This window comes from Trichomonas vaginalis, chromosome V, assembly GCF_026262505.1.
Source record: "Trichomonas vaginalis G3 chromosome V, whole genome shotgun sequence".
Lineage (NCBI taxonomy): Eukaryota > Parabasalia > Trichomonadida > Trichomonadidae > Trichomonas > Trichomonas vaginalis.
In genome coordinates this window covers 13,147,386-13,172,796 of record NC_067207.1, presented here as the reverse complement: position 1 = coordinate 13,172,796, position 25,411 = coordinate 13,147,386, and the positions used below count along the sequence as shown (strand labels likewise).

The 25,411-nt window shown below is 30.7% G+C and overlaps 7 protein-coding genes and 5 pseudogenes across 12 annotated transcripts, besides 1 other annotated feature; 6 read left to right on the top strand and 6 right to left on the bottom strand.

Annotated features, from left to right (window-relative positions):
* Positions 1-1,257: 1,257 nt before the first annotated feature.
* On the top strand, positions 1,258-2,022 carry TVAGG3_0328000 (annotated as a pseudogene). The gene has a single exon. A coding segment is annotated over exon 1 (765 nt).
* Positions 2,023-3,032: 1,010 nt separating this feature from the next.
* Positions 3,033-18,164: a mobile genetic element.
* TVAGG3_0327990 lies at positions 3,773-4,670 on the top strand (annotated as a pseudogene). The gene has a single exon. A coding segment is annotated over exon 1 (898 nt).
* On the top strand, positions 4,802-5,434 carry TVAGG3_0327980 (uncharacterized protein; the record flags this gene model as incomplete). Its single annotated transcript, XM_001277528.2, has 1 exon — positions 4,802-5,434. A coding segment is annotated over one exon (633 nt), but the record flags the coding sequence as incomplete, so codon positions are not given.
* Positions 8,638-8,955, bottom strand: TVAGG3_0327970 (uncharacterized protein; the record flags this gene model as incomplete). The annotated part of the gene is made up of 1 exon (XM_051230339.1): positions 8,638-8,955. One exon carries the CDS (start codon positions 8,953-8,955, stop codon positions 8,638-8,640), a length of 318 nt encoding a protein of 105 aa, XP_051100069.1.
* TVAGG3_0327960 lies at positions 12,427-13,275 on the bottom strand (annotated as a pseudogene). Its single transcript has one exon. A coding segment is annotated over exon 1 (849 nt).
* Positions 13,459-14,339, bottom strand: TVAGG3_0327950 (annotated as a pseudogene). Its single transcript has one exon. A coding segment is annotated over exon 1 (881 nt).
* On the bottom strand, positions 15,004-16,900 carry TVAGG3_0327940 (DNA/RNA polymerase superfamily; the record flags this gene model as incomplete). The annotated part of the gene is made up of 1 exon (XM_051230338.1): positions 15,004-16,900. A coding segment is annotated over one exon (1,897 nt), but the record flags the coding sequence as incomplete, so codon positions are not given.
* TVAGG3_0327930 lies at positions 16,971-18,091 on the bottom strand (annotated as a pseudogene). The gene has a single exon. A coding segment is annotated over exon 1 (1,121 nt).
* A 1,036-nt stretch (positions 18,165-19,200) lies between the features above and the next one.
* Positions 19,201-19,852, top strand: TVAGG3_0327910 (GTPase protein; the record flags this gene model as incomplete). The annotated part of the gene is made up of 1 exon (XM_001303709.1): positions 19,220-19,819. The coding sequence occupies one exon, from the start codon at positions 19,220-19,222 to the stop codon at positions 19,817-19,819; it is 600 nt and encodes a 199-aa protein (XP_001303710.1).
* A 446-nt stretch (positions 19,853-20,298) lies between these two features.
* On the top strand, positions 20,299-22,126 carry TVAGG3_0327900 (uncharacterized protein; the record flags this gene model as incomplete). The annotated part of the gene is made up of 1 exon (XM_001303708.1): positions 20,299-22,038. One exon carries the CDS (start codon positions 20,299-20,301, stop codon positions 22,036-22,038), a length of 1,740 nt encoding a protein of 579 aa, XP_001303709.1.
* A 424-nt stretch (positions 22,127-22,550) lies between these two features.
* Positions 22,551-23,699, top strand: TVAGG3_0327890 (IQ domain-containing protein D family; the record flags this gene model as incomplete). The annotated part of the gene is made up of 1 exon (XM_001303707.1): positions 22,551-23,699. One exon carries the CDS (start codon positions 22,551-22,553, stop codon positions 23,697-23,699), a length of 1,149 nt encoding a protein of 382 aa, XP_001303708.1.
* A 233-nt stretch (positions 23,700-23,932) lies between these two features.
* On the bottom strand, positions 23,933-24,397 carry TVAGG3_0327880 (uncharacterized protein; the record flags this gene model as incomplete). The annotated part of the gene is made up of 1 exon (XM_001303706.1): positions 23,933-24,397. One exon carries the CDS (start codon positions 24,395-24,397, stop codon positions 23,933-23,935), a length of 465 nt encoding a protein of 154 aa, XP_001303707.1.
* Positions 24,398-25,411: the final 1,014 nt, after the last annotated feature.

The following is a 25,411-nucleotide window of genomic DNA, read 5'->3' as shown; positions in this document are numbered from 1 at the left end:
ATGATAAATGGTTTAAACGAATTCCAACCACAAAAGTTCTTTGTAAATTAATGATCAAAACTGAGGAAAAAGAATTTAACGAGTTTAAATATCATCCAAATAAAGTTTCAGAACTAGAAAATGAAAAACTTCAGAAAAAATTAAACGATAGACTTTCAAATGATCGTATTGAAAAAATAAATAAACTAGCAGAAGTTGCATTTAATAATGAAATATTTGATGAATATAACCTTGAACTCAGTGATGGACTTTAAGTCCTGGGCACTTCATGCCTTGGGCTTTAAGGACCCGGGCTCAACGAGTCATGATTTATGAAATCAATAATTTGATTTATTCTCTTCAATAATTTCTATTCTTTTTGTTAAATCATCAATTTTCATTAATGAGGTGATTCTTGATTGAGGAATAGATTTCAAACTAACCACCTTTTATTTTTGAAATTTTGAATCCATCAACTTTAAACATTTTATTCAATTTACACGTTGTCAATTCTTCAAATAATTTTTTATTATTAGCATAATAGTCATTAAATTCTTCAACAGATGAAAAAATTTTTATTTCAGTAATTGGTTTAACAACGTTTATTTTTTGTTGAACATTTTTACTTTCATTTATTTCTTCCTCCACTGTTTCATTTATTTTTAAAATCGGTTTCATTTATCATTAAATAAAAATTAGAATATAAGTGATGAAATATATTTTTTAATTAATATTAAATCAGAAATGGCGCAGGATTCTTTAAAAAATTATGGGAAGGAATTAAGAAAGCTGCAAGTTGGGTTCATCAGAAATAATAAAACCCGTTGCAAACTTTTTGGCACCAGTAGCGAAAACGGCAGGAACTATCATAGGTGGAGTATTAGGTACTAAAGCAGGTAATCCAGCGATGGGAGCACAAGCAGGTAACGCAATTGGTGGAATTGCTGAAGGAATACTTAATAAAATAGGAGGTAAATAGTGGAAAAATAAATATTATTTTTATCTCAATATCGGTTGTAGTCGACGATAAACTTTATCTCCTTTATTTAATACTTCCCTTACCGGAACATTAGGTGCTATTTGTTCTGCAACGTCACTAATTGCTTCTTTATTCTTAAATATCCAATTTGCTCCCTTCTTCATTGTTTCCCAAACTTTATGCGCTCCTCTTTTTACTTTATCCCACTTTTTAAAGATCCTGCAGCCATAGTTGATTATTTCATTAAAATTAAAAATTCATTTTCATCTTTTAATTTTGATTTTTTTATTTCATCATAAATGACGACTAACTATTTAGTGCCAAACACTAAACCGATTAATGGAAATGTATTTCATTCATTCGAAAAGATAAATGAAATATTCGCAAAGAATGACGGTAGAAGATATTATAGAGAACTTGAAAGTTCATGCTATGACTCTGATGCTCCATATTTTGATGATAAACAAACTCATTTAAGAATTACAAATCCGCTCATGATGTGAACCAATTAGGTGACACATATATTAAACGCAAAGTTAAAGCAACTCTAGTTTCAAATAAAGCTTTCACATGTGATGCCGCTTTTAAATGCATGCGTTTATTCGTTGGTTACAAATCATCAAATCAAAGCTTTAAACAATTAGAAGTAGAAACCGAAAGAGGTGATGCCGGTTATCTTCAGATGGATTGCGCCCGTGAATCTTTCGCATTTGCAACATATAAACCAAAATCAGAAAGGAAAGTTAAAAAGTTTGTTCATTCGTTATATAATAATGTTCAAAAATATGATAACTCAGTATGTGGTAAATATATTGACCCTTCAGAAGTTTTCAAGAAAGCAAATGAAGAAGTTGATGTCACTTTTGATATGATTATTCCGGTAAATGATTTGTTAGCATTTCAGGCGTTCGATGATTATCCTAAATCATTTGGTGAAATCATTCTTAAATATTATGTTTTCAGGGATACTTTAGTATTTTGTCAGGTTGACCCGTTAAGAGTTGCTGATTTACAAAATTACGTTTATGAAAAGATAACTGATGAAAATTATGAAAAGATTATGAATCATGTTTATAAATATGATCGCAAATTCCAACAAATCGGACTTCCTGCCAAATTAATTACAAGCTTAGCCGCTACATCTGCTGACGCAAAGTTGATAACGTTATTATTTCATGCACAAAGATGGAAGTTTTAGAGGATAAATGCATTACACCAGGATACGGTTTAATTGAAGAATCAGTTAAAGCAATACCACGTTTATTCAGTAAGGAAGATCCATTCATGATTCCAGCTCAACATATTGACGTTCGTTCACTAAATGGAGGTTGCATCACTCCTGAAGGTATCAGTCTGATTTCTCATACGCTCTTCATAATGTTACAGATGTTGTGTTAACATTTCCGAAGAATGCAATGCAAAGAACAGTTTTAGAAAATCCAATGCTTCGAGGTCTTCAGGTCACTATAGATTCCAGAAACTTCCCCGATCAAGCGATGACCACAGTGGGTGACATATTCTTTACACGTATGCTTCAAGCTTCTGATTTAGATGGAGTGAATGAATGCACAGAAGAATACGAGGACTCATTAACTAGACCACTGAATGATGATAATGGCACACCATTAGCTAGAACATGGAAAGACCAAACTTCATTCTTATGCACTATTCCAGTTCAACGTGATGGAGCGGGTATATTCTTTGATGGATTAGAAACTTTCAACTCACAAGTTACAGTACAAGTGAAAGCTTATCCAATCATTCAGGGTGAAAATGACACTTACTGTTCAAAGGTGACAAATCCTCCTCAGGTTTGGTTTACTAGGACTACGTATTGGACATGGACACCGGATGAAGGTTTGAAATATCATCCAACAGGTACACCACCACAGTATAGAAGTTCATATGATGAAATATTGATGAATAGAAATGTTTAAAATTATAAATTTATTTTTGATTAAATGGATTTAATTCTGAAGAATTAGCAGGAGTATATAATACATACATAGATGATATGATTAATGAAGCATTGAGTGATAATAAAAATGCTCTATCTAAGGAAAAATTAATGAAAATTCCATATTCTGAATGTTACTTAAATTCAATCACTGCAGCAATTGGTAAACAAAATAAAGGTAAAACATTAACGATATTAAAACAAATTATCATTATTGCTAACACTTCACCTTATTCCATGTGTTAATTTATATCAACCGTTCAGGTTCACCTTCAGATGATACATTTGAATCTTTAAAGCATTTAATCAAAATTCCAATTATTTATTTATCACAAGAAGAAGCAGAAGATTATTTAAAAACTTTTTAATGTATAAAGAATTATATAATACAATCAAGAAGCAAGGATTAGAGGATAAAATTATTGATAAACAACGGGATGAATTATTTGAAACACTTTCTATTTCAAATTTTGATAGAGAATTTTTGCATTCACTATTTTTCTAGATGATGCCGTGAAATCAAAACTAATAACAAATGAGAAATCATATTTTAATCAATTATTAACTCAATGTCGACACATTCAGTGTTCATTCTTTATGGCTGTTCAATACTTTAAAGCATTAAGCACAAACATTAAATCAAACCTGTCCACCCTTTTCATTTTCAGTGGGTTTAGTCGTCAACAGTTGAACGTTATGCTTTATCAAGTGAATTTACCAATGAGCATTAATGAACTTTACACACAATATCAACAATTAGGAGAACATGGAAAAATAATAGTTGATTTAAATAAAGGTTCCATTAAATTCGAATAACTTTTTTATAATTAATTTTTATTTTTTATTTATAATTAAACATGACAGAAATAGCAAATCTTCTACAGGTTCCATTAAAACAAGGAACAAACAAAAAGGGTGCATATAATAGAACTATGAAAGTTCCAGACGGAATGAAAGAATTAGTCCACATTGTTGCCGGTCTTCAAAAGATGTTAAACAAATGAGAAACGTTTTAACATTACCAGAAGCTCAAGCATATGCCAAACGTCATGGACCAAATTGGGAAGCACATGAAGCAGACATTACAGGACCAAATGGAAAACCTGATGGTATAAATGAAGTTTTCGTTACTGATGGTCAAGGAATATTAAAGTCATAAATGGGTATAAATTAACAATGACGGATTATCCTAAACGTAAAGCATATAATGAACGTTATCCTATGCAATTTGATGAAAATGGAAAAGCTGTTAAACAATACATTGAAGACGGTGAAAAGGGTCCAATTAATTCATACCGTCATAATCCATATTCTTATTTCAATGAAGAATTAAATGCTATTGAAGAGGGACCGGATGGATTACCACGATATGTTAATCAGTTTGATGGTCAATATGCAAATATTAGACCTGAAATTCCAGCTAAGAAATTCTTTAAAGTTGCTTTATTCGATCCAGTGTTCAATGAACAGAAAGAAGCAATGAAAGCAGAATTTAAACCAATTCAAGTGGCAAGAATTTCTTCATCTTCACTTTCAGAAGCGTTCAAGGAATTGATAAAGAAACCACTTTATTCTCAACAAGGTTATAACTTTGATTTAATTAAAGAAAGTGATAAACGTAAATTAGAAAAATCAGATGGTTTTAAGAATGCATGTAATGAAATGATTAAAGATATTGTAAATGATAAAATAAGACTGGAAGAAACTCAAAGCAATATCAATAACATAATTGGTGCAGTTACAAAGAAAGTATAAGCAAACAAGGATGAACCTTGGGATATTACCGTAACAACTAAATAAAACTTTAAATATATTTTTCTTTTTTTATTCGATTATAAATGAGAAGACGTTTCACTAGTCAAAAGAACACAAACGCAAAAGCAGAGATTACGGTTGGTTATAACGTAAATGATGATAAATCACGAATTATTCAAAATGTTAAAGTTAATGTTAGTCCTGAATTAACAAGGTCAGCAACTCAACCAAATTTATTAACTCGTGACTTACCAAAGAAAGAGGAGCAAAATAAAGAAGATGGAGACCCAATCATTTTATCTGAACCTGGTAAAGAACCCGTTGAAATCCCCACATATCCAACATACCCCCCACCACTTGATAATCCGGGAATCTATGATTCCAGTCGCAATGCGCCATATAAAATAGATATTAATTCTGAATTAATGAAAATTTACCGTGATATAATAACTGATAATTATGATTCAATAATAAATTTAATTGATCAATCCGGTTTAATTATTTTACCTTATGAATCATTAATTCACATTATCGCCATTCTTTGTGATGTTCAAGATTCAGACGTTAAGATTCGATTTTTCATAGATGATGAGGTTTCATGCTGTGGAACAGTTGCAAAAATAAATCCTATAAAGGATATTAGCACAATTAAGATATCAAACGGAACAACAACTGAACTTCATTTAACATATAATGATATTTATAATAAAATAGTTGATGAATATAAAATATCACTTGAAAAATTCTTTGTTAAGGCTATTTAATATTCAAGCATTAACATTATCGAATAATAATCCTTTGAATCATAATCGATAATAATTGACCTTTCACCAGTTTCTATCGTTTGTTTTATTTCTTTTTGTTCCCCACTATCTGGATCAGTCATTGTAATTGTTTTTGTTATAGTATCAGCTTTATCTTTAACTTCAATCTTTTTTCCATCGGATTTAAACCAAAATTCCAAAAATTCGATATTGTCAATCTGTTCATATTTTAATCTATCAATTACATTTTTAATACCATCTGAAAATCTTATGAAATGGTCATTATATGGGTTTGATTGAACTAAATTTGAATGAAGTGAAATATAACCCGATGATGAATATGACATTGACTCATATTTTCTGAAAACACTAAAATTTATAACATGAATGAATTTCTTATTCGTTGAATTTATGAATTCTTGAGGTAATCTTATTCTAGTTTTATTTATCACTGGAAAATAACGCTTTACCATATTTTTAATCGTAATAAAAAAATGTCAATTATCAATATTATTTCGAATAATAACTGTGAACTAAATTTAACAGTCAGCGGAATTTATAATGTTACTCTCGTTTCTGTGAGTGGTAAATTTAATCCCATTCTTTTAGACCCTTCAGATTATATATCATTTATTAAAGATGACCATGAAAAAACGTATGATATGTATATAAATAATGTAATAGTGAAATGGGATATTAACACAATTTTAAGTTATTTAAATGAATCATTTATCGTATGGTATGAAGAAAATTTTAAATCAAAACCCGATAAACTTTTTGAACTTGATGAAATAAATAACCTTATTAAATTTCCGCTGAAAATTAAATTTTGTACTCCTCGTTTTCGTTCATTGTTGGGGATATTAAATTTTGAAAAAGATGTTGGGGATGTTTTGTATTCTGACACCGGTTCCAATTTCATTTTAATCAAATGTGATAAAGTTAATACCCCAATGAGATTTTCACACCAAACATTAGACCCTAACTCTTACCCATCAATACAAAACATTTTATCCATCAACTTAAACACATTTTCTTTATCATATCCGTTTCAATTATCCGGGAATTCATTTATTCTTCATTCAAAAGATTTATCAAATATTAAATTTAGAATAACTGACCTATTTGATTGTGATTTAGAATTCATGAATGAGATATTATGGCAATTTCAAATAGAAAAAATAGCTGATGAGATAACGGATTAAATATTTATTTTTAAATCGTAATAAATGATTAAACAACAGCAACCACAACAACTTAAGGCACAAAGCGCCCAGGTCCCTCAGACCATTACATACGCCATATATGCATATAATTCAAAGACAGCAGAACAAACGCAAAGGTTGAAATATGGAGATTTGGAGATAGTATTGAAAAATGACCATTTCGAATTCGTTTGCAAGGGTGGTGCAGTGATATCAAATATAAAAGAAATTTTATTTATGAATTCAAAAATTAAAGGAATAACGGATGATATAACATCAATTCCACCAGAAGAACAGAGATATTACGCATTAAATGCATTTCCTAAAGTTTTGAAGATTGGAAGATTTAATTTAAATGAGGAATTCATAAAAGGTTTCCTAAATGACATAATGAAGAAAGCAGATAAGGAATATGTGGCTAGTGTGTTAGTGAAGAAGGCGGATAAGGAATATGTGGATGAAAAAGATAATGAAATTAAAGAAATGGTTGAATGGTATCATGAATGGACATCAAAGATTTTAAAAACTAAAGCTGATACAGGATGGGTTTTAGGATGTTTAGACCTTAAAGCGGATAAAACATATGTTAACGATGAGTTAGAGAAGAAAGCAAATAAGACTCATACACATACAAGTTTTACAACTGTTGGTATAGAAAGTATTGAAGGAACGGTTGAAGAACCTGATGGGGATGTATTATATTGGAAACCTCCTAACTTTCCACAAGGTTTAACATCGGATGACGACATAACGACGATGAGAAACATTAGATGTAAAGATGTTTATGTCATGAAGGATGAACATAATATTAAATTCACTGCTCAAGATTTATATGACAAGAAAGCAGACAAAACAGAGCTTCAAACATTAAAGACAGAAATACTTCAAACATTATATCCTATAGGCTCTATTTATACGTCAAATGACTCAACAAATCCCGCAACAGTTTTAGGCTTTGGTGAATGGAAGCAGATTATAGATAAATTCTTATACTGTGCTAGATATTCAAAGACGGCAGGAGGTTCGAAGAAAATTAAAGAAGCAAACCTTCCACCGCACACTCATACAGGAACGACAAACTTTTCTGGCGACCATAGTCACTCATTAAGAGACCACCCATTATACAACTCAGAATATTATGCTGGCAATGACGTTTTATCTCCAGATTATAACCATTCGGCAAAAAAGACTTTTCGACCAACTGAACCAGGAGGAAATCATGTCCATACTTTCACAACAAATCCAACAGGCTTGGGTAAAGATTATATGCCACCATTTATGACTATATTCACATGGTATAGAGTTTATTGAATGTGCTTGACCCAAAGGTCTGGGCTTACCGAATGAACTAAATATAGAGTTTTGTATGTAAGAACAGTAATGTCAGTCGAAGCAAAAACATTCACGAACAAATCTAATGGTGAAACATTCACAAAAGGCACTTATAACGGTATTGAAGTCTTACATTTTTTGAATAAATGAGGGGTCCCTCGGTCCCTCGGTCCCTCGGTTAATTAACATCTTTTTGAAAATGATGACAACATGACATTTTGACAACAACACAGGAGGAAGGCACTTATAACGGTATTGAAGTCTTACATTTTTTGAATAAATGAGGGGTCCCTCGGTCCCTCGGTCCCTCGGTTAATTAACATCTTTTTGAAAATGATGACAACATGACATTTTGACAACAACACAGGAGGAAGGCACTTATAACAGTATTGAAGTCTTACATTTTTTGAATAAATGAGGGGTCCCTCGGTCCCTCGGTCCCTCGGTTAATTAACATCTTTTTGAAAATGATGACAACATGACATTTTGACAACAACACAGGAGGAAGGCACTTATAACGGTATTGAAGTCTTACATTTTTTGAATAAATGAGGGGTCCCTCGGTCCCTCGGTCCCTCGGTTAATTAACATCTTTTTGAAAATGATGACAACATGACATTTTGACAACATAGTGGGATTAATGCAAAAATAAATTCCAATCATACTTTATAAAGCTTCATTTACAGGTATTTCATCGTCAGTAAATGAATCCTCATTATCGTTTGGTTCAACCTGTTTATATAATCCTTTCATTTCTTCTTTCAAAACATAATACCACGTATGTTTACCGTCTGTTTTTCTTTGTTTCTTTTCACATTTATCCTTAATACTCATTTGAAAATTCTTGTCTTTCATGTCTGATGGTTTGCAGAATAGAGCATTTTTACACATCATACCTGCACACAATTCATCATAATGTGTATTTATCCATTCATCTAAAGGATTTGTTGATAACTCGATTAAATCTTGTTTGGCTTCAGTCATCGGTATGATTCGTACATTAAATGATGAAAGGTCGTAATTGATAAAATATGTTAGTAAATTATCATAAAATTCCTTTGTGCATGAATCCATTAAATTCTTGAAGTAATTAAATTGACCCTTAAATTTACCATTAACCCTTAAAACTACGTATCTTCTGTCTCCAACTTCAATTTTGACAGGGTAAACGTTATTAGTTACGAAAATAAAATTGGCAACATTCTGAGCAGTTCTTCTGGGTTGATTCTTTTCATTAATTCTTATCTCATTATCCGTTATAATTGATTTCAAAGCGTTGAAGTTTGCGAGTCTGTCTTCACCTACATTCTTGAGTTCATTAAGTACAAGAAACATTTTATTTTCAACAACTGAATTGAAATTACCCGTTAGCTCACTTATTTCGGTAATGTTTTTACATGAATAACCAGCGAGAAGTTCAGAAATAATGTCTGTAAATCTGTTTTTACCTATTCCCTGAAGTCCTTTCAAAATAATTGCTGTTTCATTCTTGATTCCGGGATGTTGAATCATTGATGCAATCCAGCCGAGTAGGTATTTATACACTTCATCGTTATTATCACAAATGGCTTCTTTAATGAAATTCATAAACATCTCAATTTTTGAGTAATCTACTTTTTCGAGAACGTTGTATTTATAACCTTGAAACGTTGAGAAAACATCTGGGGAATCAGATTTAAAGCAAACACCCATAACGGTTAATGAGGATAATTGATTTAGTAGTACGTCCCATGCTGTTATGGTTTTACCTTCTTCTTTAAATAATTTAATCATTTTGAGTGACTCTTTCATGTTTGATTGAAGAACGAATGATATTTGATTCATTTTATCATGAATATTATAGTCTTTTTGAATGAAGTATTTGTTTCCACAATCTACAAAACGAATGACACGTGATAAATCCTCAATTACTTCAGAACTGTTTTTATACTGATGATTTTCAGCTTTACGTCTAATATCTGTTATCAAAAACGAGTCATCAAGTTTTATATCAAATGTTATTTTTGGCTTACGTAATAAAGGTAAAACATATTCATCATAATATTCCTTTTGATAAAGTTTTAGAATCTTCACCAAAACAAATGGAGAAGTCATTAAATGTGCATATCTATCACGTGCTTTTTCAAAATTACTTTTTGCATTTTCTGTTAAACTGCAGAAGTTATAAACGTTGTCGTATGCTTCATTAATTAAATGATTAGGTAACGAATTAATAGCTTGAAACAGTGTGAATAATGTAACTTCTTTTTCTAAATTCATGTTTCCACCATCATTATGTACTTCAAAATCACAGATGCCATCAACTATGCTCTGGGCAAGTTTATCGTCAATGTTTACATCTTTGTCTTCATTCATTATATTCTTTATTTCTTCGTTCTTCTGTTCAACTCTTACCTTAATATTCAAATCATTTAATATATCATTCACTGTTCTAGTTAATGTTGAATCATAACTTCCACGAATGAATGAGTATGTTTTGATTGGTTCTGTTGCATTCTTGCGAACTCTTGAATCAGCCATAACCACTAATGAACGCTTTGAATCATCCATAGAAGTCATTATGTCAATATCATAATCATTGCAGGAATAACATTTAATCATTCTGTTCGAGGTTGAATAGAAGAAATTAGTGTTGCAATAAATGTGAAGACCTCCTGATGCGGTTTTAACAATAACATCTTTATCCGAAAGTTTTGATAAAATGTCTTTTCTAACTGTTTCTTTAAGTTCATCATTGTATGATTTATTGATATCAACATCTATAATAGTTAAATTTGGAATTTTATTTACTAATAAAGCTATACCAGTTTTCCTTCCTCTTCCTCCATCGTGTTTGAGGTAGTTATGTAAATCAATCTTGTTTTCACCAATTCTTTCGTTGAGGGTTTTAGTTTCTGCCACAACTAATTCCTCAGCTAATGAATCAATAACTTGTTCATCAGAAATGATAAAGTTGCTGTTGTTGTTTGTTGCTGTCATTTATATAGGAATAAAAAAATAAAAATAATTTTAAAACTAACTTTATTCAAAAAATGTAAGACATGAATTTCCTCCTTTTTTTCCCCTGTTGTCAAAATGTCATGTTGTCACTATTTTCAAAAAGATGTTAATTAACCGAGGGACCGAGGGACCCCTCATTTATTCAAAAAATGTAAGACATGAATTTCCTCCTTTTTTTCCCCTGTTGTCAAAATGTCATGTTGTCACTATTTTCAAAAAGATGTTAATTAACCGAGGGACCGAGGGACCGAGGGACCCCTCATTTATTCAAAAAATGTAAGACATGAATTTCCTCCTTTTTTTCCCCTGTTGTCAAAATGTCATGTTGTCACTATTTTCAAAAAGATGTTAATTAACCGAGGGACCGAGGGACCGAGGGACCCCTCATTTATTCAAAAAATGTAAGACATGAATTTCCGCAAATTCTTTCACAAACTTTAGAACGGCATAATTTAAATTTTTATTTTTATCATAAATGATACCCCACAAGCTCAAAATTTACCACGAATCATAACAAGGGAGGAAATGATAAAAATGATGCGAGAACATGTTAAAAATAACAAACCACTAAAACTGAGAAAATGTGGTTATGCAGTAATGATGGAAAGAGAGATGTTGTCAAGAGAAAAATAAAAATTAAATTTGGATTGAGTTTAAAAATTCATCTTTATTAAATTCATCTCTTCCAATCAATTTATTTATTCTATTAAATTCTTTTATTTTTGCTTCACTCAGTTTAAGGATTGAACGGCAAGTTTCTAATTTTTCGATTATTTCTTTATCGTTTTCAACCCCACCACATTGTGGCTTCTTTTTGTAATAGCATATTTTTGATTTAATTCTGTTTAGTTTCTTTTTATATTCATCGTCTGGACTCTTGACTGCTTTGTTGTCACTCATTTCTTACGAAATAAAAAAATTAAATATTATTTAAATATAATGGAGTAATAAAATAAATCGGAATTTCTATTAATTTATTGTCAACTTCAACTAATGCATTGCCGTTAATATATCTAACAAATTCAGCTATTGTGTCAAATCTTCGTCTTCTTTTTGTCATTGATTTATCAGTTTTTCCATAATCGAGATGAATCAAAACTTTATCCCCTTGTTTAAAATTCATGAGCCCCGAATTAATTTGTTCACGTTTAACATCATTCAACCTTTCCATTTGCTTTCTAATATATTCCCATTCTTTTGAAATATCATTTTTCATTTCCACTGGTTTCATGTTAATAGTTCTATGCCATGTATTATTGTAATAATATACTAACTGCTGTATGATGGAGTCATGATTTCCATCCCAGTATATCTGACCGTTAACCCCTAACGCATCTCTAAGAGTTCTCATTACCGCATCAACTATTTTATTATGAAACGTATATGGAGAGGATGAGAAGTAAAAATTAATTTGTGGGAAATAATGAATCATGGCTGCCTGAAATCCTTTATCACCATCACCCCTGATATTATCTACTCTTTCATGATCTAGTAAGTATTGTATAGCTCTTCTTGTTTCCTGTTCTGTTTTCCCTTTCACTGGAATGCAATATAAATATCTAGTGTTAATGTTAATGGCAAATAAATAAGTAATATTTCCTTTTGAATATTCCAGATGATCGATTTCATATGAATAAGGTGAAGGTGCAAATGATGGACGACTAAATTTTTCTTTAATGGTTGAATTTTCGGGTCAATTGGTTTATTTAATATCTTGAAACCCTTTTTAAAATCTTTTTGTTTCTTTAATGTTTGAAATGGATATAATAAAGTGAATGATGAAGGATTAACTGAAGGAGGGAGAGGTACTGTCGTTGGGGTTTTTGGTGTTGCAAGTGGTTTAATTTTATCTGCTTTGATTTTGGATTTCATTCCCCCCTTCATTAATTCTGGATGTATTCTATTCATTTGTTTTAAATATGCTGTATATAAAGGTTTGATATACTTTCCCGCTTCGAGTTTATGTTGAAGGATGAATTCCAAAAGTTGATCTTCATTTAAAAGTCGGGCTGAATATGTTTTAACTAATGAATCATAAATTAAAGCTTGTGCTTCATTTATGAGCTGCTGAACGTCCAAACTTTTCTCTTTTGGCTTTTGCGGCTCGGGATTATATAAATTATATATAATTCATCAATATCTTTTTGTTAATACTTTATTTTTGAAATCTTTCAACTGTTTAAGTTGTGATTTACTTTTTCCCTTTGAATATTTTCCTTCTTTAATGTTCTCTCTTAAACGTTTAATTATTTTATCATGATATTTCAAAACTGCATTTTTATAATACCGATAGTATTCACCCATATCATCACCTGTAATTGTTTCATCATATTTTTGGAGATATGATTTTAATTCATAATAACTAAGAAAATTTTGATTAAATACTAAATCATCAATTAAAATTTTTAAATCTACGCTATTCATTTATATAAAAATAAAATAAATATTTAAGGGTGCCCGCCTCTTTGTCTCTTCTATGGCATTTCATTAAATAAATGGCATACAACATCCATTTTCACAACATACAGCTTTAGTGTGTGCTCCTGTTAATGCAGTCTTACCAATTGTTAAGCGAGTCATTGACTCATTTTTAAGTTGTAAATTAATATTCTGACCATCAAATCACTTTATCATTTATTATATCCAAATAATTTTTAGGTGTTAATTGCTTATTTTGTCTTAAACTAACACCTTTCATTTTTTGTGCTATCTTTTTGAAGGAGTCTTCACCAATCATTCCGTTGAATGATGTATAACACTTAGGGCATAAAGCAACCATGTTATCACCTTGTTTCTCAATTGCTAAACCCAATAACTTCTTCTCATGTGCTTTTTCTTCAGCTTTATTCTTTAATTTAGGTTTAAATTTCTCATCAAAACAGAAGAAATCAAAAGGTGCGAATTTGAAAATGTTTTTATCATAAAATTTTTTATCGGTTACAATCGCTTGAAATGCTTGAGTGTTAGGAAGATTTGGGTCGCCAGCGATTGCCCAATATGATGAATCAGTATCACCTTCAATGAAATGAAAACGATTAACATCCAAGCATTTATACATAAAATCATAAATGAAAACCAAATACCAGTATTTAGCATTATCTAAAGTGAAGAATGCCTCTTGTAAACATGTTTCACATCTATAAAATCTATCTTTGAGCATCACTTGATATGTATCCTCACCTATTTCTCTTATGTTTTTAAACTTATTTGACATACATGCAACGCGTGCCTTGTGCATTCATTATTTTAGTCTTTGCGTAATTTTGTGTATTCATTGCATCGTAACCATATGATCCATTAAGTGAAATTTTGCAAAATAAACTTTTTCCTTTATTTCCTTCTAATTCAGCCTTTTGTCTTTCGTTCATAAATTTGTTCGCAAATTCATTAAAACAAGTGTTTTTCGTAAATGTTAAAATTGATTGAATATCATCGATGATAAAATGAAATCTGTCTATTAGATACCAAAGATAATAAGAAGAAAATGGTTGATATTGGTTGTGTGTTGATGCTAACTGAGTTAATTTTCTCTGTTTCTGGTCAACCGGTAGATTGTTTGATTTCATGTAATTATACATAAAACCACCAATTGTTTTTTCATCTGTGATAATATCTAAGTTTCTTATTATCGGTAAAAAGTTTATGTAATCATTAATGTATTTTTCATCAATGTGACCCTTTACTTCAGCCACGAATAAAGTATTTTTCTTTCTAATAATTCCTAAAGCTTTTGCTTTCTTTGTTGCTGTATCACAAATTAAAACATCTTCTAATCTCCCGGCATATACATTCTATGATCGGTGTATTGAATGAAATCATGAGGATTTGATGAAAATGATGAAGGATATAATGAATTGAAATCAACACCAACGAAATGAGTCATGATGTTGGAAGTGTCCTCATTTGATACTGTTTTAGTTTCTGGACTATATGAAAGTTTATTAATATGGTGATACCTTTAAGATTAACACGATGTTGAACATTTGATAAACCACCAGTAATTCCATTACGGAGGATGTGATACGCTTCCACTGAATCTAAAGTCATTGGTAAATTTTTTTAATGCATAATTTCTTAAATTGATTCTTAAACGTTGAACATCTTCATCTTTATTTGATTTTACGACATTGCAATAACAACACATTAACTGACAATTTTCTTTGGTGTGTGGTTTTTCATTATCGATTCTATCCAATGTTGGTTTATTTGCATATGTAAATGCTTTACCACACATTTTACATTTAGATGAAAGGATTAAATCGTGATAGTATTGATAGTCATCCATTGAAACATTGTTTTTGGTATCTCTTTTCACCTTTTCATCTTGTTTCTTATATGAATCAATTTTATATTTCCAATACTTTTTTGTTAATTCAAAACTTGATTCCACATTTTCTTCTTCTGGATATGTTTCGTTAGGATTGAAGTTCTTATATGCTAACGCGTAACGAATCATTGATGCATTCGATGATAAAGAAAGATTATGAAGCATGTCAATTTTATAAACAAATGTTTCTTCAATAATTTTATCAATTGGGTCAATCATAATTTCAACGTCTTTATTGCAATAATGAATAAAATATTCTAATCTATTCTCAAAATTTTTAGCATCATTGAGATATATTTGATAATCTGAATCGGATATTGTTTCTTGTGTTAATGCTGAATAAAATGAATCTTGAGTGAATGGTTCCTTTTTATATAATTCATCTTCGTAATTCTCCCATGTGATGAATTGATAAGGGAAAAAGGATTTAACACGTGATTTATTGTTTCCGAAATCTTGAGTGAATTGGTCTAATGTTCCACCCGCTATATAATTTCTGATGTCAATAAATCTTAATTCATATGGACAGTTTGTTTTCTTTACTATGACTTGCTTAAATTGAGAAGAAGAACCCAGCATTGATTTTATTTTCCATTTTACAGTATTTAAATCACGAAGAATTAAATTTAAATCAAACTTTCCTGAATTAAAACCAATGATATTCACTTTATTAAATTCTTCATCTAAAAGCTCTTTCATTGCTTCCTTCTGTTTCTCATTTAATGTTTGCGACTTCATTAATTCTTCATATTGTTCAATATTTGATTTAGCAACTAATGAACAGGTTGAAAATAAAAACTCAATCCAATCAGAAATAAAAGAATCACTCGAAGTTAAGCAAAAATTCCTCGTAAATGTTTTATCGTTTAATTTAACCGTTGATGATACCATGAATGGTTTTAAGTAAGCGTTCAAAGTTGCACACTCAGAAAGTTGTAATTCTTCTTTAGTCTCTAATGTTTCGAAGTCAAAAGTAATATAATATCTTGTTGGTTTATAATATTCCTGCAAATTATGAGCTAATAACCACTGATATATCTTCTGTTTCGTGATATGTGGTGCATATGGTTGCTGTGTGTTTTGCAATTGAACGGCTTGAATTAATCTTCCATTATTTTCTTTACATTTCTCACAATGTTTTAAAAATCTTCTTTGGTTTTTCCTTTCTGGATCATCACGGATAGAATATACTTCTTCTTTGCAAAAGGGGCAAACTTTATATCCTGTGAGTGCTTCAACGTCTGTTATTCTGTCAGCGTGAAGTTTTCCACATGGACTCTGTGTTAATAAAATATTTACTGTTTCAAATTCTGGATCTATCATTATTGAATCCACTAATGGGAAGTCTACCTTATTTATGTCTATGTCTTCTGGTTGAGGATCACAATAATAAAAATCAATATTAACGTTTAACATTCTTGCTAACCTCTCACTTTCTGATGAAATGTCAAATCCTTCATATGCATCTATGGCTTCATTTAAATAACTTCTACGAGTTTTAGGATTAACACCATCGGGAATGTTATAGAAGCGTTTAAATAACCTTCTACCTTCTGCTCTAATTTGATTATCATTCATTTTAGCTGTTCCATTTTTGTTCATTTATGTAAGAATAAAAATAAATAAAAATAAAGTTTATTTTTTTAAAGTCCGAGACTCAGAGAGTCCAGGGCTAAAGTCCATAAAATGAATTAAGAACACATAAATTTTTATCATCTGCGACGTGACGAATACATTTTAATTTAGCTCTGACGTACCTGATACATTAAATCTAATTCCTGTCTTATTTAATTTCACAACTTTGAAAAGGAATGTATGAATAGCTATAAATGATGAGATGATGTTTTATGGGTTGCTTCCTTTTTTCTGAAATAAATGTAAATATAATGCTTATACGTTTTCATATCTTTTATATTCTTAATAACGAATGGTATAGACCTTTCAACTTCATCTTCCTTCGGTGCTGTTCTTTCATATGAACATTATTGTATCTTCAATAATGAAACACAATCACATAAAATTTTATAGGTTCCAATTGTTTCTTGATATTTTATCTAACAAATTCAAAAACTTTAACACCTGTACATTTATTTAAATAATAATTTGTGTAAATATCATGGTCTTCTTTCTTAATCGTATTTGTTGCATATGTTACATTTTTCAGTGCTTTTTTGAATTTTTCAGAATCAAGAGGAGGTGAAAGTAATATACATGGATAATCTCCATCGTCAATAAATTGTAACTTATGTTTACGTATAAATTTAGTACCTTCTTCTGAAAGTGTTTCATCTATTTCGCCATCTAATAAATTTTGTGTTGATTCCAAAAAGTAATTTTTATATCTTTCTTCATGAGATTTCTGAACTGCTGATTCTGAAGCTGGGATATTCATTAAACCCTCTACTTCATTTTCAACTTCTCTTAATTCCTTAATTTTTTCATCTATTTCATCTCTTATTTTTTCCAGTTTTTCAATTTCATCGTTATAATATTCATCTTGTTTAATTTTTTCTTCAAAATATTCAGGAGGTGTTTCAAGGCTCTCTGAGCCCAGGTCCTCTGGACCATAAAGAGGAATATTCTCCTGTTTTTCAACTTTTTTGGGAATAAATATCTCATTATAGCCTTTTTAGTAATTGGTCCGTTATATTTAAATTCATTCAACAATCTGGAAAACTCTTTCACATTCTGCATATATGTTGGATAAGAACCGTCTCCAAAATTTTCTAAAATATTTTCTAATTCTGAATTAGTGAAATTTAAAGATTTCAATGAATTAGTTGTTATACTCATTTATTATAAAATAAAAGATGAAAAAAATAAATTTAACTTAGTTTTAATTTTACGTAAGAAGTCAATTTTTTATTAATGGTAATATAGGAATTGTAAGAATAAAAACTTTTCATAAATGTAAGACATGAATTTCCTCCTTTTTTCCCCCCTGTTGTCAAAATGTCATGTTGTCACTATTTTCAAAAAGATGTTAATTAACCGAGGGACCGAGGGACCGAGGGACCCCTCATTTATTCAAAAAATGTAAGACATGAATTTTTAAAGTTTATTTTTTAAAAAAATTATTTTTTTATTTCATTATGTATGGGCTGAGTGTAAATGTCTTACAATTTTGAAAATTTTTTAAATCTTGATTTATTCAAAAACGTAAGAATAAAAACCGTAAGAATCATACATTTTTTACTTCATATGTTAAAAAAAATGATACAAAATCGTTCAATATTGTATGAATTCTTACGTTTACAAAAAAAGTCACAAACCCCGCATATATATACTACTTTCCATGGAATTGCCGTTTAAAAATTAATATGTAATCAAAAAAGAAGAATATCATAAGTTACGTGATATTGTGGTGATTTTCCTGCTAGTTTTCCATTAAAAATCTTTTTAAGATGTAATTTTTTGAAATTTCATAATAAATTGCATTTATTTCTGCACATAATATTTTCTCATCCAATTTATAATGTGAAAACGAACTCAAAATCATCAGATATGAATAAATCATATAATTTGACATTATCGTTTTTAATTCAATTTTTATCTTAGTTATTATTAACTAGAATACTATTTTAAACCTAATCATCAAAAATTTTTGTTCACAAAATTTTCTGAGTCCGGACCCCAAATTTTGAGACTACTATAGATCATAGTTTTCGTTTAACGTGACAAGAATTTGTTCTTGGTGGACTTTGGTAAAGACTGATATCATGTAAGCATTTGTTGTCAGCGTTATCAATTTGGATCTCAAATTTTGTCTTGACAAAAATTTCCATTATTCTTTCCGTTTATCAAATCATCTAACAAAATCCGAAAAAATTTGGACAACAATTACAGTATATTGTTCAATTTTTTTCAAATAATCTAATAAAAAAATTCAATGTCAATACCTTCTCAATTTAAAATTTTTTGATGCTTCTTGGTTCTGATCACTCGATCCCTGCCGTGAAGCTTGTCATTCTCGGTAATTCTGGAGTAGGTAAAACATCGCTTATTAATCAATGGATAAATGGATCAAATCTACAAAATCCGAAACCAACCATTGGAGCCGTCAACCATATGCAGCGTCTTACCTACGACGATCAAGACGTAGACTTATTTATTTGGGATACTGCCGGCCAAGAACAGTTCTCCTCTCTTGCGCCTCTTTATGTTCGTTCTACAAACGTTGGTATAGTTGTAGCAGATATTTCAGATAAAGAATCATTCAATGAAGTCGATAAATGGGTTGATATTGTACGAACAGAAAATCCAACACTTCCTCCTCTTGTTTTAGCAATCAATAAGATAGATTTAGACAGCAAAGTTTATTCGGAATCAGACGTCATTACTAGATTCACACAGCAGTTTGCAAAAATCTTTTTTGTTTCCGCAACTACTGGATATAAAGTTGATCAATTATTTACAGAAGCAGGACGTTTAGGAACTAATTTCGTTCTGTCTTTTAATAGTAATTCGAATCATATTGTTGTTGGAAATCCAAAACAAAATCAAAAATCCGGTTGTTGTTAATTTTGTTTTTAATATTAATAAAATATACTTCTATCCATATATTAATTACTCTACAAGCATTTCTTTTCAATACGATCATTTTATAATGGAAATGAAATTCATCTTAAAATGATTGAATTGATCATCGAAAAGTTGTTATATCAAGGCTGTAGTATCACATTTTTATTAATATACCTCCAAATTGTTAAATAAGAATTGAACAATTTCATATTCAAGCATAATTAATAAAATCATGATATAAAAAGCTTACTTATGTGATATAACTAGCGATTCAAATATGAAAGGTTGAGGACAGTTGAGTTGGCTTTTTTTATAAACTAATCCGTTCCAAAACAGAAAAATCATTAAAAATTGAATAGGAAACGGAAATAAATTTAAACCATCGTAATTTCGTTATTATTTATAATTATTGTAGAATCATATTAAAATAGATTTTGCATTTAAAGATATTTTGTAAATAAAGTTTGTTTACAATTACAATGAGCGGGAAAATTCGGAAGCAAAGCATAGATAATAAGTCTGTAATAGTTGTTCGACATCATCACCATGTTAGACCACCTCAAGTAGAAGTTGATAATCTAGATGATGATGAAAGAATTCCACTTAAAAGCAGCCCGATTCATTCTCGATCACATGTAGTGCTTATGGATGGACGAAGTTACCAGCCGAGACATATACGAGAAAGAAGACAACGAAATTCAGATAATGCAGACGAAAATAATAAACAGCCATCAAGATCAAATTCATCAAATCTTTCAGAGTTATCTGAATCGAAAAGCAAAGATAATTTTTCACATAAAGAAGTACCACCTGTTAAGCCGCCGCCATCAAGTGGCTTGGTTGACACTATAAAATTAAATAATTTTTTGTTATTTAATACACCTACCGAAGCTCCTCCACTTAAAGTAGTGAACGGGCTTGAAAAATCTACAAGGGAAATAAAATTTAAGGAAACTCCTACTAAAAAACAAGAAGAAGAGAAAAATAATACTAAAAAAGAAAAGGAACAAGAATCCAAAATTACAGCCGCCCCACAACTCCTCCTTGCACTTGATGATGACGGTGCCGTACAAGAGCAAGCTCCTCAACCAAAAAGAAGACATCGCCATCATAGAAAGAGCAACTCAAGTGCAAAACAGCCAGAAAAGGAACAACAGCAACCAGTTAAGCACGAACATCGTCACCGTCGCCGCCACGGTAGCGAAAATAAAGAAACAGAGAAAAAAGTCGATGAATCTTCAAAAAAGGCAAAAGAAAGTGAACAGAAGCAATTAAATGGAGATTCTAAATCTGTGAGAAGAAGACATCATATAGGAAGCCGCTCAAAATCAACTCCAAAATTCGATTTAAATCCACAGAACGTGGCCGAGAACCAACAACCGCCAAACGATAAAGAATCGATTCCAAATGAGAAAAGAATGCAAAGAAAAGGTTCTTCGGAAATTCCAAAAATTATTCCGATTGAAAAGGCCGAAAACGATTCAAAGTTAAGATCAGATGATAAGCCATCATCCTCTAAAGAATCGAAGCAATCATCAAGCAAAGAAGAGAAAATTTCCAAATCTGAAAAATCTTCTAAATCCGAATCGAAATCGAAGGAAGAAAAGTCATCTAAGTCCGATATACAACCAAAGGTTTCCAAAGGAGACTCAGAAACCAAAAAAGTTGATTTTGAAAAAAGAGATTCTTCGTCAAGCCCTAAAAACAGCAAATCTTCCGACTTTGAGTTCCAAAGTAAGGATAATTCTAAGCCTTCGAAACCCGAAACAGCAAAGAAATCTGATACCGAGAAATTATCAGAAAAAGTAACAGAAAGTACGTCATCGGACTCAAAGGGAAAGAAAGTTGTACTTCCTTTACCTCCAGAAGAAGTCTCTGAACAAAAACTTTCCGATAATAACACAAGTAGTGTAATGATTGAGGTTCTCGAGCTCCCTAAGCCTCCGAAATCATTACTACCTGAACCCCCAATTGATATTACACGTGATGCTGCAATGCCACTGGCTACTTTTATGCCAGAAACGATTGATACTCCAGGACTTGCAAAAGATGAGAAAGAACCATCAAAACAGGAAGATACAGACTGGCAAAAGCCAATTTCTGGTTGGTTCTCCTTCCAAATCGGTGCAATTCCTGAACCAGATGATAATGAACTGGAAGACAGCGCAAATGCGAAATTTGATTTTAATACTTTGATTACTCAAGCAAAGTCTTTATAATTATTTAGTTTTGGCACAAAAATCAGATGATTTCAATGCTGTATTTGATTTCATTTGAATTTGTGCTTATTTTGTTAGAATAAATAACCTATATAAATAATTTATTTGATAAGTATTTCTAAAATTTACATATTTTGGCAAGATATTTCATAAAAACTTTATTATTCAAAAAATTAATGGCTTTAGCTAAAATCCCTTCAAAAATTTTTAACACATACTAAGGCATTTAATATTGGCATTTATTTGAAAAATTAATTTTTTGAGTTTAAACTCCACATGCAAGCATGACAACAGAATGTTATATCATAAAAATTATAATTATCTTATTTAAAGTTCCTTAAACAGAATATTGGGTTTGAATTGATCGAGATTTAGCTGAAGTAATGGTCAAAATGAAATATATCCAATGAATTTACTAAATCCTATGCCTATATTTGCTATATTTGCAATAAAAATAGTTGATTTGTTTGTCCATATAAAAAATAAAAAACGTAAATTTTCTCAAATTTTCAATGACATCAAGGGCATCAGCCTTATCTACAAAGCCAAAAAGCCCATCAAATGATGCAGGTGCAAGAATTTCATCAATTGAATCAAGAAGAATTCTTGCAGTTCTTCAAGATACTGCATCTCGCGTTGATTTCTCTTTAATCCTTTCTTCTTTAGATGATTATTTGGATGGGAAATTTGATGCACCTCAAGAAGTTGTAGCAGCGCATAATGAATTCATTACAGACCAAAAAGCTTTACTATCAGTAATGACAGCTGACGGAGATCCAAAACCTGGCTGTCAACAAGACTTTGAGGAGCTAAGAGAGATCTATAAAGAAGCTTCTCGAAGTCTAATTCGCGTTTTAAGAATTCATTCAGATTATTTCGAACCATTATTAGCTCAAGTTACAAGTAGTGGTGGAGCTACAGTTAAAATGACGTCAATGTTCAAAGACCTTAATTCGATGGAAGTTTTGCGCTTTTCTACACCCGTCGAAATTGAGGAAAAACAAAATCGTCTTGTAAATGATATTAAACTACGCAAGAAAACAAATAAAGAACTCATAGATCAACTCAAAGTACGTGATTCTAAAACAAGTCGTGAAAGAGATCAACTTGTTCGTGAAAAAGAAGAACAATACGATGCTGTCAAGCAATTATTGATGCAGGCGAAGGCTACAGAGAGTTCATTACCTGTTGATGATGCTCCTCTTGAAGATGAGAAAAACTCTGAAGAAGCAATTCGAATGAAACTTGGCGCAAAAAAGGAGAAAGCAGGGAAAACTCAAAAAACAGATAATGAAGAAGAAGGAAAACTGAGAAGAGCACTCAGAAAGGAGGAAGAGGCTTTGCAAAACCTTATACAGAAATATGATACAGATATGAAGAGCTTACTTGAGCAAAATAAAGAATCTAAAGTAACTGCAGAAAATTTAGAAAAAGAATTAAAAGAACTTCAAAAAGAAGTTGACGCGATCAATAAAATAAGGAATCCTATGAAGAGTGATGAAGGTGCTCAGAGTCAAAGAAGCCTTGCAGCAAATAAATTGTATCAAGATATGATTTCTTCATCTTTGAGGCTACAGCTTGAAATAAGAAAATTCCTGAAGACTGCTCCACGAGCTTCGAAGAAAAAGAAAGGAAAATCTGGAAGAGTTTCAAGGAAATAATTTTTGTTATTTTTTTCTAATTATACATTGTGCAATGGTTGCAGCTTTGTATAATTTTTTATTGTTAGATTTATAAATAAAGATATTTGTTAGCATGATAATTCAAAAAAAAAAGCAATAAAATTTGTAAAATTAAGATGTTTACCTTTAAATGTTTAAAGGATTTGTGCAAAAATTAAACCCGATGGACTTTCTAATGGGAAATGAAAGGTCAGCATGCTGGCCAATCAAAATTAGAAAAATTCCATTTGTGGGTCAAATTCAATATCGAAATCCTGATCCTCAAAAGCGGCGATTTCTTCAAAGAATGCATCCGCATTAGGATCAGAGATTTCCTCAGAAATCTGAGTAATCAGACCGTAGTTCTGAATTGGAGGAATCTTCTGAATCAGGGGATCCGCTTTTGGGGAGGCTTGGGGTTGGACTTGTGGTTGGGATTGATAAATTACCTGTGGCGAAGGAATTGTTTGGCATTGTCTCATTGGTTGACTCGCCAACATATTGGCTGTGCATTGAGGAAGTCGCTGAAGCATCAAACCCAATTGTTTTAAATTTTCATGTTGTCTCTTTCTTATTCTTCTTTTCTTCCAGTCTGGGGTATCAATATCCCTTACAACTGGTGGTTGTCCATCCTTGAAGAAGAAGATGCGGCGGAGTCCGTTTCTATGCTTGTGATTGGCGTTCGCTGAGCTGCTCATGCAATGGAAAAAAATAATTCACGGTTTTGATTCAATTTCGAAGACTCTAAATTCTCAATTCTTTTGAATGAAAAAACGTTTGTTATATAGTTTATTTTTGATATTTTATCCATAGGAAAATAATGGCTATATATAGCACTATATTTGATGTAAACTTCAGAAAAGAAATAATTGAATATTTTTAAAGCACTTTTTTTTCCTTGGCTTATCCTATGGTATGCATAGTGTTGCAATGTATCATCAAATACCACCAATATTGGTCGCTTCTGTCATACCGATTTTAAAAAAATCTCAGGTTTCTACCATTAGCAGCTCATAAAAATTTTTAGATAATTTTTGTGTTGCGCTATAAAATTGAATTTTGGAAAAAATTGAATTGTGTAGATTTTTTTCCCATGTCCGATCAAATTATTCACCTAAAAGAATACACTGAATTAGGAAGTATCTACAAATGTCATATCGATATTTATATTGTGTTGTATTAGGATTGCAAATTTGGGAAAAAAAAACATTTTATGTTTTCACTCTTTAGATTACCAATTTTATAAACATTTGTAAATGAAATTGTTTTGATTTCTTCCTTTTCTTTTGCATTATAAAGAATATTCAATACCTTTCGAAATATTGTAAATTTCATCAATATCAATTAAAGTTAGATATAGTGATTATAGAAATAATTTAATTATTTATCATACAAGCATATTTATCTTATGAACAAGCATTACATATCATATAAATCTTATCAACGAATGAATATTCATATAATAGACTTATTCATAAAGGCGACGGAATTTATGAATAGGGTACCCTATTTATGAACGGTTAGAATTTGGAAAAACCGTCGCAAGTATGAAAACCCTAAATATGGAAAAACCGTCAAAAGTATGAACAGGTAGGTGATCGGAATCTTCATATTTTTTATTTGGAATTTCCAAACAAAAGTTATTTCGAAATTCCAATCAATTTGGAATTTATAAACTCCAATGCTTATTCATAAATAAGTTGACAAGTGTG